The following is a 12674-nucleotide window of genomic DNA, read 5'->3' on the forward strand; positions in this document are numbered from 1 at the left end:
ACACTTTAGCAAAGAAACAACTTCTCGAGACGTTGTCTGCTCGTGCATCACTGTTGTTTTTGTCCATTTGATCCATTCACTGCTACAAATGTATGCCCTGAGTGGATGAAATGTCTGAAGTTCCCTGATTCTCACTTTTGTTCTCCCACAAAAACACATGTTGTCTCTCAGTCTGTGTCTGATCCCCTCCTTCTCTCAGCAGAATAAAAACACACTTGCAGACAGCGCACACACACTGCTGAATTGCTTGCAGGACGCACTTGTTTTTTACTAGCAGGGCACAATGCACACATGCTATCAGAGGCTGTTCAGTTAAACCTCCCAGGAGGAATCAGTGTTTTCCCAGAGCACACATTAGACATGAAAAAACTGCAGACGCTTCATTACACATTCTGCTACCTGCTACATAAGAGTTTAATTAAGCAAAAAACATATAGACTGCAGTCATTGGATGCTTATGGTTATTGGTGCAATGTTTCAAAGCAGAACATTACACTTTGCATGCACCTATTAGGAGCCGTGTATGAAAGGTGTCTGCTTCTCAGTAGCAAATTGATTCGTGCATCGTGTTAGTACGTTGGCCGACCGTTTGGAGAAACGCGCTGCAGCTTCAGAGACGATGCGAAACTAAAAACCAGGGAAGAAACATCTTGATAAACTTGAGGAAACGTGAGCAGCGTTTACTAAAAGCTGCACATACGTTCGAGGATAACAAAGTTGGCCAACTGTCACTTTTAGTAAATGCTGCTCAAGTTGGTGAAGATTTCTTAATTTCCACGTCTTTTGGCACATTTGTGTTTCTATGTTTGCATCGTTTTTGAAGCTGCAGCATGTTTCTTCTAATGGAAGTGCTTTGGGCTGTTGTAACGTGTTATTCACCTGTCGTCTAACATAGGTTAGCCCAACATACTGAATGCATACAACAAATGAAGCATTTACAGTAAATTCTCTCATAAAAGACACTAAATAGACAGAAAAACAAAGGGCTGTCATCTCCATTCTGCAAATGAGTGCAAAATATGCCTTATTCCATCCCTCAAATCCCACTGAAACTATTGTATTTCTGACAGCCTCTTAAATAAATACACTGTTATATTCCTCTGCAACTCCCATTGGTTTGACCCCCATTATTCCGATGTTTGTCGCTCTATTGGAGCTGACTGTAAGAATGCATTGCGTGTGGAGGGAAATCAAATGTGTGTGTGTGCAGCAACGCTTCCCGTCCTGCCTCTAACAACATGTCTGAAGCAGCTGTTGAGCCTTTTTATTCTTCCTCTAGTAACCACTGAGCGTGCCTGGCCTCCGTCCCGCTGTTTCCCTGCTGTTGGAGCTTTCTTTTTTAAACATGCTTGTCTCTTTTTTTTCCTCCCCCTCCTTCCCCCTTCTGCAGCTTGGCCTCTCAGTCCAACTTGCTCTTTGGCAGGGAGGACGGCCTCTGCTGGTACTGTACTCTCTACACACACTGCAGACACACACATACACACACACACACACACACACACACACACACACACACACACAGCACGCTGCGCTCCCAGAATACCTGCTGAATGAGGAACCAGAGCACAGTTTAAAATACACGTTTGCTGCTGAAATGACAACATGTCTATGGGCTCAATCAGGCAGAAGCAACACACAATTAGAGTGTGATTTAATTGAGGAATTGGAATGATATGATGGCTGAACATACACATGTATAACAGAATTAAGTAAATATGCAACATTAGTGTTCTTCGATGTGAACTCAGGATGTTTCATCAAGGATCAAACGTATAAGCATAATTAAAAGTACTTCAGAGGTTAAAATATCATAAACTCCATAAAGTTTACATTAAAGATTCATCATGAATGAATATGATGGAGGCAATCAGGCAGAAGCAATTGAAAAATCCATGTTAAAGTCAGCTGAATAATGACAGATAGTACAAAGTAAATCTGCTTTATTATGTTCCTCTGTTTTAATTGTCGGTTTACATCATCAGAAATACTTTATTTATCCCAAACTGGGATTTTGTTTTTCGTTGCAGCAGCGAAATACAAATAAAAGAAGAAGGATAACAAATAAGTAGAACTAGAAATAAAAAAACTAATTAGGAATATACAAATGTACAAATCATGCAATGAAATGGAATATCAAATCATGGTGCAATTGGAACAAAAGCATAACTAGAAGTCAGAGGTTAAGATAACAACACCTCCATCAAGTTTTCTACTAAAATGTAGATCTGCAACCTGTCTGCAAATGAAATACCAATCATGAAGGATTCCTCTTGGAGTAATTGAAAGATGGAGCATACCTGAATATTTAGAATACAGCATAGAGTTGATGCTTCAGTAAATGAGTGAAATGCTCCTTTTGTTAGAAATTGGGACGTTCCCCCAAAGAACAGTGGAGGAAAACGTATTTAAAGGTAATCCAAATAATTATGATAACAGCCCCGAACATTTGGAGGAATTTGAAAGATATAGGAGGCAACATTTGAAGTAGATGATCCAAAGAAATCTTGACAATTGATCCAATGTTTTCAGACCTTTCCCACTCCGTATGGAGAGAGGAACCGGCTTGTTATTCTACTGTAAATAATTATTAATACACATTTACCTTCCTTTTATACAAATCCCATCATGCAACCGTAGCATCTTCCCATTTAAAACCTCCCTGTAAATTCAGAATCAGAATCAGGTTTATTGCAAAGTGTTTTTTCACATACAAGGAATTAGTTCTGCTGCAAACATGAACACAGTATAAGGACTTCAGTTGTAAGAGGACAGAACAAACAGAACGATTTTAAACAAACAAAACGATTGAAAATTGAAAATGAAGATGCATATTGACACAGAATATAAACTTCATTGAACCATAGACTAAGATCAGTGCATATTTGAGAAAATGCAGTACATTAGATTGAAATGAGGGAAAGGGTTCCAGAAATGTGCATAACAATCAGAGGCATTTTGTTGATGTGAAATGAGTTTCCATTGTGCAGCTGCAGCACTAACCATGTGTACACCTGAGCGGCTCTTTCAATATGCAAAGCTACAGCTGACAGCAGCGTGAACTGCAGACAGCGCAGACTGTAATCTGTCCAATTCAGTCGCAAACTTTAATTATGTACAGCACATTGTTTTGGAAATGACTTCTCTGGTAAATCTGTCCGAATTTCACTTAATCTCAGAGTGATTGTGCAGCTCCTCAGAGAAGCAGTGCATTCTGGGACACACGGCTGTTTTCTCCTCACACTGTCTGCTTCTGGCTGTGCTCGCTGCGTTGTTAGCGCTCGGGGGGGTTTCCTGCCGCTCTCGCCTTCATCACTGTCACCGGCGCGCTGACGCTGCTGTTTTCCCGCCATAGCAGCGGCGCCCCCGTGGCACCGCCATCCGTCTACCTGAGCCTCGCAGGTTTGATGAAGTGGGCACTGCGAGGGACGGAGTGTGAGGGATGGAGTGTGTGTGTGTGTGTGTGTGTGTGTGTGTGTGTGTTTGTGTGTGTGTGTGTGTGTGTGTGTGTGTGTGTGTGTGTGTGTGTGTGTGTGTGTGTGTGTGTGTGTGTGTGTGTGTGTGTGTGTGTGGTAACTAAGTACATTAACTCAAGAACTTTACAGTTTTGACATAATATTCTTGACTTGAGTATTACTTCTACTACAGTTTAGAGGTAAATGATGTACTTCTACTCCACTACATATATTTATCACCTTTAGTTGCTAGGCAGATTAGGATTACTGATGGTAAATATAATCAGCCCTTAAATCAGACTGTAGTTCACCTGCAGTAAATCCAGCAGCTACCCTGCAGTATACAAAGCCATTCAAACTAGCTGCACCTTTACCAGCTCTGAGAACACTTTAATGATCAATCATTATAAAACATATCAGAGATATTATTCTGAAATGGACCAATCAAACAATGACTACTTTTACTGTCGCTACTTTAAGTACATTTAGAGGAGAGTACTTTCTACTTTCACTGGAGGAACATTTAGAATACTTTCACTGTGACAGAGTATTCCTACACTCTGGTACTTCTACTTTACTCAAGTACAAGACCTGAGTACTTCTACTTTACTCAAGTACAAGACCTGAGTACTTCTACTTTACTCAAGAACAAGATCTGAGTACTTCTACTTTACTCAAGTACAAGATCTGAGTACTTCTACTTTACTCAAGTACAAGACCTGAGTACTTCTACTTTACTCAAGTACAAGACCTGAGTACTTCTACTTTACTCAAGTACAAGATCTGAGTACTTCTACTTTACTCAAGTACAAGACCTGAGTACTTCTACTTTACTCAAGTACAAGATCTGAGTACTTCTACTTTACTCAAGTACAAGACCTGAGTACTTCTACTTTACTCAAGTACAAGACCTGAGTACTTCTACTTTACTCAAGTACAAGACCTGAGTACTTCTACTTTACTCAAGTACAAGACCTGAGTACTTCTACTTTACTCAAGAACAAGATCTGAGTACTTCTACTTTACTCAAGTACAAGATCTGAGTACTTCTACTTTACTCAAGTACAAGACCTGAGTACTTCTACTTTACTCAAGTACAAGTCCTGAGTACTTCTACTTTACTCAAGTACAAGATCTGAGTACTTCTACTTTACTCAAGTACAAGATCTGAGTACTTCTACTTTACTCAAGTACAACACCTGAGTACTTCTACTTTACTCAAGTACAAGACCTGAGTACTTCTACTTTACTCAAGAACAAGATCTGAGTACTTCTTCCACCTCTGTGTATGTGTGTGTGTGTGTGTGTGTGTGTGTGTGTGTGTGTGTGTGTGTGTGTGTGTGTGTGTGTGTGTGTGTGTGTGTGTGTGTGTGTGTGTGAGCCAGCAGAGTGCTTGAGTTTGAGTGTGAGTGTCAGAAATGGAGCAAGACATGGAGCACATTTGAGTCACCCGGAGGAGTGCTATCTTAAATCCCCCCCAGTCTGCCAGTAATTGAGGGAATATTACAGATACAGTGCTGCAGATGGCTCATGATATGACATATTAGAACACACCCGAGGGGGCGCAGCGCAGTAATTGGGAGCTTCAAATGCAGATCGACTGTGTCAAGCGGAGAGGGAGATAGAGAGTTGGGGAAAATCCTGTCGACTCCGTCAAAGGAGCGAGCCACGGTGCAGCGTCAACAGCCGGTGTCAGTCGAAGTGACAAGCTCCGCTCAGCCTCCAGCCAGCGGAGCAGTCTGAGGGTGGAGGGGCTGATCAAACACAGCTGGCAGGTAGAAGCACCGACGTAAGCTTTGTGAATCATCTCCAGGAACGTGCACAGAAATCATCTAGAGCGCCTTATTAAAAAAGTCTCCATCGTCCAAAAAACGATACCAGTGCCGTTGATAAGTGCAGGAATGCCAGTTAAAAAATTCCAATTGAATCGTTAGCAGACAGATCCAGTTAAACCCTAACCCGAAAACCAGGAAAGGAGTTAGCATTTCACCTCTTTCACTTCCCTTGTCTGAAATATAAACTCTATGATAAACACAAACTGATCAAATATGTCCTGGAAAGATGCTGTGGTGCAAATTCCAGAACAAATGTACAAGCTTCAAATCAAAGGTCTGCTATAGCATTTAACAGAATCAAGTTCCAGTTCCTGCACAACCACTGTAGTACAGGGACCTGCCCCCGCCTCACAGAAACCAAAAGTCCTTTATACAGAGGAGCAGGTGACACAGGGACATGCTAATTATATCAGGTAACTACCGAGTGATCATTTGCCTGACAATGGTCCAGGGGCAGCCTCCTGTCTGGAGTGGAAGACAGGAGGCTGCCAGTCTTTTGTATTAAAGGTGTTACAAAAGCCTGGGAATGACAGCCGTAGTTAACATACTGGGAAAATCAAACCAGTGAAGTAATTACATGACCTGTGTTTATATAATTCAATCAGACTCATGATACATTTCTACGATAGATACTTCATCACTGCATTGGCCATCCCCTTAAGTCATACCACTAGTCCTTCCTTTGATTCCCTTCATGTGGAAGGAAGTGGGTCCGACCCCAGTGGGCTTGTTACCTATCACATTATTTTCTAAGTCCTCTTGCAAAGGTTTGTTGCAAGCGAAACCCCACCCATAGTCATCTGTTTCTGAATCTGACTACGATCGATCAGATGCAGGTATCGTTTGACCGGAGAGGTCTTGATAGTGTTGGTTCTGGGATACTTCGACATACACCTTTAAAGTATAGATTGTCGATACCTAAACCAAATAGCGACAGGATTTGAGGATATGAAACACTTTCACAATAGACCCATACAAAGAACCCTCCAAACTCCAGACCCTGATGGTGCTTTTGTCACACAAGCAGCAACACTGCATGTAACACAGCTGCATTCATTTCAATGAGTCCAGTGTGTTGTTGCACTGCAGGCCCTGAAGCAGAAGCACGGTGATCCTGCAGAATAGAGTAGCTAAACTATTGCTAAGACCCTATGTGACGTCTTTCGGAAATGCACTGCGTTGTCCAGAAAAACCTGTGGAAAAGCACAATCCTGATGGAAGACTTGTGAACCTCAGAGACGCAACATTACCAGGTTCCTGTTAGCCGTTTAAACGTCTTTGCAGAGAGGGGTTTTTATTTAATGCTCCTTTATGCTCTTGCACCGGCGAGTAGTTCCAACCTGTCCCATTTTTTGTGAGTGTGATATCTCCGGGAGTCTTGAAGGAATTCCCTTAAATGTTCTTGCAAACAGAAACCTCTTTCGGCCAGAAGTCAAGAAGTAATTTCAGCTGATTAGGGACATTGAACTCTGACGTCTAATAGGATACAGTGATGATATTTTGGACAGGCATGGATGTTAACCTCAAAAGGACTTGTTGGTGGAGGCAGTCATGAAAACACCCGCCAAAGTAACATTCCTGTGTCATATCTAATAGTGGGATCAGTCTCTGCAGTGCAGGCGGTGTTTTAAGGCGTAGTGCTGTTTTAGATTTGACTGAAGCCAAAAGGCAGAACATGGACCTAATCCAACAGATGGTTCCTGGAAAGCAAGGCAGCAGAAGAAGTCTTTTTTTATTATTCTCAAATCCATTTTCCCTCGGAATATGGTTCCAATCATGGAGATAAAAGCAGGGGATTTCCTAACTCTCATTTGTTCATTTTTGTGATCAAGCTGATAAGCCTGTTAAAGAAACTGTTAAACGGGTCCAAGGTTTTGTCAAACAGTGATGTTGTGTTTCTACAACCTTAGATAGGAAAGAAACGCACAATTCAAAGGGTTATTGTAGGTGCACCCAGCGGTTTGTCAAGCCAGAAAATCAAAACACAACATGGACACACTCTGGGCAGAGGCTTGCATTCAGTTTCTACATCTGGTTTTATTACCGTGTGCTCTTACAAGGAATGCTTCAGAAACGTCTCACCTGTCAGGTTGAAAATGCAACCTACCCATGATCCCGTAACTTTGAATCGTGCAACGGGAACCTGAGCCGAGGGCTGCATGGCTAATAGACTGTGCTTTTAAATGTGGCCTCCAATGTAGTCCTATGTGTGTGGTGTGTCCTTGTCTTCCGTGTGCTGAAGCCTACATAAGCATTGCTGCAGGGGTCTTTGACAGTGGCTTCAGTATCCTGGTGATGCATTCATTTTGGTGGCGGACCATTCCTTGAATTTGTTGGCTCGCTTTTTTGTGTCATCCCAGCAAACTGTGGTCTGATGACGGCCCGCTCTCATGTGATGTTTGAAGATGGTGTTTATGTTCTTGGTGCCATCAGTAGACTCACTGTTTCTGCCTTCTGTTTTCTCTCCTCCCATCTTTCTGTTCTCCAGGCCGATGGGTCAAATATCTCAGGGCGCACTGACGGTCAACACGAACCCCAACATCAACATCAAGTCCGAACCCGTGTCTCCAAACCGTGACCGCAGCACCCCCAGCTCCACCTGCGGAGGCGGTGGCGGCGGAGGCGGATTAGGCCAGATTCAAGTCCAGGGACAGGGTCTGGTGTCGGTGGCCTACCCCGGTACCCTGCGCCTGGAGGTTGGCGGTCAGGGCCGCTCGCCAGTCGACAGCCTCAGCAGCAACGGCAGCTCGTACGAAGGCAGCGACCGGGACGACGGCACCCAGGGGCGAGGCGGGGCTCAGGACTTCCTCCACCAGGCCGGCGCCGGGGGCCAGCAGCCCACCATGGTCCTCCTGCGGCCCTCATCGGCCGAGCCCCAGGAGCAGGACGGGACCAACGTGAAGAGGATGAGACTGGACACCTGGGTCACATGAATCCGCAGAGGGACGGACGGACAGATGGAGGATTGAGATGGAGACGTGTGGCTTGTGTACATGCCCCCCCACCAGCCCTGATGCCCCCCATTTCCTTCGTCGTGCACACACACATATATTTATACACCGGCCATCGACCCTACTGTCCACACAGGAAACGCTGACCTCACACAGAAACAAGCATGCTAACACATCTGAACTCTAATGTATTTTCACTCTCACACACACACGAGCCCCAGCGGGTGGAGCCACCGAACCAGGGAATCTTTGTCTAGACATTCTTCAGCTGTATTTGAATTTCTAATCCGGCCACAAACCTAAATTTGGCCACTTTGACTGTTTCACCCGACATGTTGACAGCCGCTGGTTTCCCAGCATGCCCTGCGTTTGGATGTTCTGTCTGTGCTGCGGTGCATTGGGTCAGTGCACCGAGCGAGTCGTCACCACGGTTGCGTTGTGTTCGCTGTAGATTCTCGGGCCGTTTTTTGCTCTTTTTAAAGCGTGGAGTTTTTTTTGTTGACCTTTAGCGTTTGGATTTGTCTGACTTTGGAATATGAAGACACTAAAAAGAGAAACTCTTTCCCCAGCCACGACGACGAGACTGATGACCCCCACCCCCTTCCCCTTACCCCCATTCCCCTCCTGGGTCTTATATTTAATCCGAACCATGCAGACTAGCTGTAAAAACCAGGGACGAGGTAAAAGACTTTTCTTTGAATCAGGGACGAGCTGCAACGGCTCAACAACACATGACGCAGATACTCCCAGCTTCGCCCTCACCTTGTCAACTGCAGATGCTGAGAAAGGTGTGTGTGTGTTTGGTGTGTGTGTGTGTGTGTGTGTGTGTGTGTGTGTGTGTGTGTGTGTGTGTGTGTGTGTGTGTGTGTGTGTGTGTGTGTGTGTGTGTGTATGGTTTGTTACCTCGTTTTTTAAACAAAGTGATGTGGGGCAAAATGTTCATTCTCAATTTCATCCTGGAGCACACACCTGCGATGCACACAGCTGAATTTATTTTTGTGTTTTGAATAGATAGCTGATGTTCAAAGGGGGGCGATTGGCGAGGTACCGTGTATATAAGCAATCTGTAACCTTTGTGGCTTTCGTGTGACAGGGATAGGGTGTTTTTGAAGGTATAGATCATATGATACAAGTATATATATTTAAACAGGCGGGCAGCTCTGCATCGGGGGCGGGACAATAGACGACAGGGATTGTATATATAAACTATATATTCGGCAGGATATCCCTTAACAGGAAAACAAAAAAAAAGCAAAGTTGTTGATTCTCAGCGGATCGGTCTCTTTTTTAATTTATATTTATGCGTGTATATAAAGTGTAATATGTGGACGAGCCTAAAGAGGGAGCTGTAGAAAGGGAAAACGTAGCCGCGGTGACTCGGACTGTTTTAGAGAGAGAACGGTTAGGACTCTGTCACTGATGGAGCGCACTTTACCTTAACCCCACCCTGACCCATGGACACACACACATACTACACACACACACACACACACACACACACACACACACACACACACACACCTGCAAAATCTGACATTCAGCAGATACAAATCTTTGCACTATTTATTAAATTCTCCAAATTAATGTATTTATTAAAATATAAGGAAAGTGAATTAGTAAATAAAATATTTCGACTAGGAAACAATTATTCAAAAACAGGAAATTATTTTTTAATTAAATACAATATCAAAAGTACAACTTCTGATAAGGTCTTTTTATTTATATATTTGTTTAAAATTATTAATTGCCATTTCTATGACCCTTTTATTATGTGTATCTACTTATCGTGTACATCCACCAATTGTAAACCTAAAATAAAGGAATCATTATAAATATTTTTGGATTAATTACGCAACAAATTGCCTGTTTATCGGTGCATCATCTGCATACAGTTAAAGCCAATAAAACAGTCGAGAAAGGCTACGGCATTCTGCAGTTCAGACCACCTTCGTTATTTTAAATGAAATTAATGAATTGATCCACAAATGGAAATTGTAATATTTAATTTAAGCATTTGAATAAAATACAGAAATGAGTAAATAAAATATTTCAACTCGGAAATAATTATTTTAAAAATATTTAATTATTTAAAATAAAATACAATATCGAAAGTACAACTTCTGAAAGGGTCTTTATATTTATATATTTATTTAAATTTGATCATCGTTTTTGAGTACATCCATTGATTGTAAACCTAAAAAACGTTCACATATTTCTTGATATCAATTAAGAAACTAATAAACCACTGAAAGAAATTCCATAAGTTGGAGATTTCATTGGGTTTTCTCAGTTTTAGCTACTAAATAAACATCCCAGTAACATCTCCATCAGTCCAGTGTCCCATGATGGTCTTATTCCCCCCCCCCCAAAAGCTTTCCACTTTTTTAACAATGTTTGCGGATATAATCTCTACTTATTCTTAAGTACTTTTGGCATATCAAAGTGTTGAGTATTTGCAGTGTCAGTATAATAAGTATTTTCTGTCACAGACATATCAGAGCGAACACACAGAGAGCGTTTTTTACCCCCCCACCTTTCCTCTCGGTATAAGCCATGTATTATCTCTCCTTCGTGTGTCGCTGGTTGGCTGTAGTTTTATATTTACGACTATGAAGGTAATAGAAAAATGTGAAGGATGTCATTTTTGTACGGGCTCTATTTTGGGTTTTAGTGGGTAGAATTTAAAGATAAATCAGAGTGCAAAGTCACGTATTTATTTTGTCTCCTGAAAGCACTCCCGTCCTCCGTCGCCGTGCTCGTTAAAAGCTTTAGACGCAGGGTTCGGGTCTCGTTAAGCCGGAGGTCACAGAACCGGTCTGGATCTTTTAATGACTCCCTCCCAAATACAACACACAGACACACACACACACACAGACACACACACACACACACACACACACACACTTGTCAACTTTTGACACATACCCTCTGACCTGTCACTCACTCAGTTTGTATTTGAATCACACACACACACACACACACACACACACACACACACACACACACACACACACACACACACACACACACACACACACACACACACACACACACACACACACTGCTATCCCCCGAGCGTAAACACTTTGACTGTTAAGACTGTTGTTCCCTGAGCTTCGAACAAAAAACAAAACAGAAACAAGATGGCGTCCTTTGTTTGTTTGTCAGCGATGGAGCGGGTTTTTTGCAAAAAGACAGAAAGACAATCGTGCGGAGAAAGTTTTAAAAACCTGCACCCCCTCCCCCCCGACCCCCCCAACCCACGCCCCTGAATTAAAGCTCCTGTGTAATGATGTTTAGAAGTCTCACTCACTTTCCAGTGTTAATTTGTGCTGGTGACAGTCTGTTTTTAATCGTTCTCTGAAACATTGATATTATTATACTCACCATCACGACCACAGCTCTCACTGATGGAAGCTGTCATGATGGGATGGATTTTTTTTTGTGTAGGTTTTAGGCATCTTTTGGATTTTATTTTATTATATAAAAATATTCTATAAATATATTTTTTGTTTTTTTGGGGTTTTACTTTGTCGTCTTCTTAAAAAAAAGGGTGTTACTAATGTTGCACGATTTCTATGAACACAAGCGTAGTGATACTAGTACACGTGTGGCGCCGCGACGAAACGCTTCAATGCTGCGACTCTGAGTCCAATGTACAAACACACACACACACACACACACACACACACGCTGACATGTGGGACACACACACACACGCGCGCGTCTAACTTATTTCTGAGCAGACACAATGATGTCAATGCATGGGCGACGAAGAGTGAATCATGTTACAGGAACTACAAATGTACTATCCACACGAATATACATCACACAGCAAAAAAAAAATGAAAGAAAAAAGTTTAAAATAAATTATAGCTAATATATTGTGTTCGGCTAGTCTGCTTTTCTGTTGTAAAGAAACTCTTTTTGTTGTTTTTTTTGGAGAATGATATACAATTTGTGTATATTTTCATAAATAAAGTATGCACTGATATGTTATTACAAATTCTATACTGCTTTTACAAAAAAAAGTGTTTGTTATTGTACCAAAGTATCCCATTGGTCCCCTCTTACCCGCCTCCCCTTTTTGCGTATGTTTTACCGTATTTTATATATTAAATAGACAAGTTGACCTACAGGAAGTTTCTCTGTGTGCATTTCTTGCTCTGCCCTGCTGTCTGAAGTGACTGCAGTTCCGTGCGGTCACCACCAGATGGCGCTCCAATGTTTAGTTCTGCAGGAGGACGAAGCTCAGATTTCCAAAATGCCTCCTTTAGTTTTTTCATCTTTGAGGCTTTTTCAAACTGAAGTACCTCTGTTATAACAAGGGAAATCCCTGAATCTTTATTATACATTATATTTTGTATGATATACACTACCCTACGTTTTATAAGTGTTGTTCTGTGATGTTTGGAAACCACAGAAATAAATAGCAC

General features: G+C 42.1%; 1 protein-coding gene across 9 annotated transcripts in view; it reads left to right on the top strand.

Moving 5' to 3' along the window:
- The window catches only part of mef2d (myocyte enhancer factor 2d), a 106382-nt gene extending 94006 nt beyond the window's left edge, over positions 1-12376 (top strand). For 5 of the 9 annotated variants that reach the window (XM_063880073.1, XM_063880071.1, XM_063880074.1 and 2 more), the window contains 2 exons: positions 1391-1441; positions 7776-12376. In XM_063880073.1, the coding sequence (XP_063736143.1) occupies positions 1391-1441; positions 7776-8220 (496 nt within the window). In that variant the 3' untranslated portion in view covers positions 8221-12376. The remainder of the gene's footprint in view (positions 1-1390; positions 1442-7775) is intronic. The other 4 variants (XM_063880078.1, XM_063880079.1, XM_063880076.1 and 1 more) reach the window with 1 other exon arrangement.
- Positions 12377-12674: the final 298 nt, after the last annotated feature.

This window comes from Eleginops maclovinus, chromosome 3 (genome assembly GCF_036324505.1).
Source record: "Eleginops maclovinus isolate JMC-PN-2008 ecotype Puerto Natales chromosome 3, JC_Emac_rtc_rv5, whole genome shotgun sequence".
Lineage (NCBI taxonomy): Eukaryota > Metazoa > Chordata > Actinopteri > Perciformes > Eleginopidae > Eleginops > Eleginops maclovinus.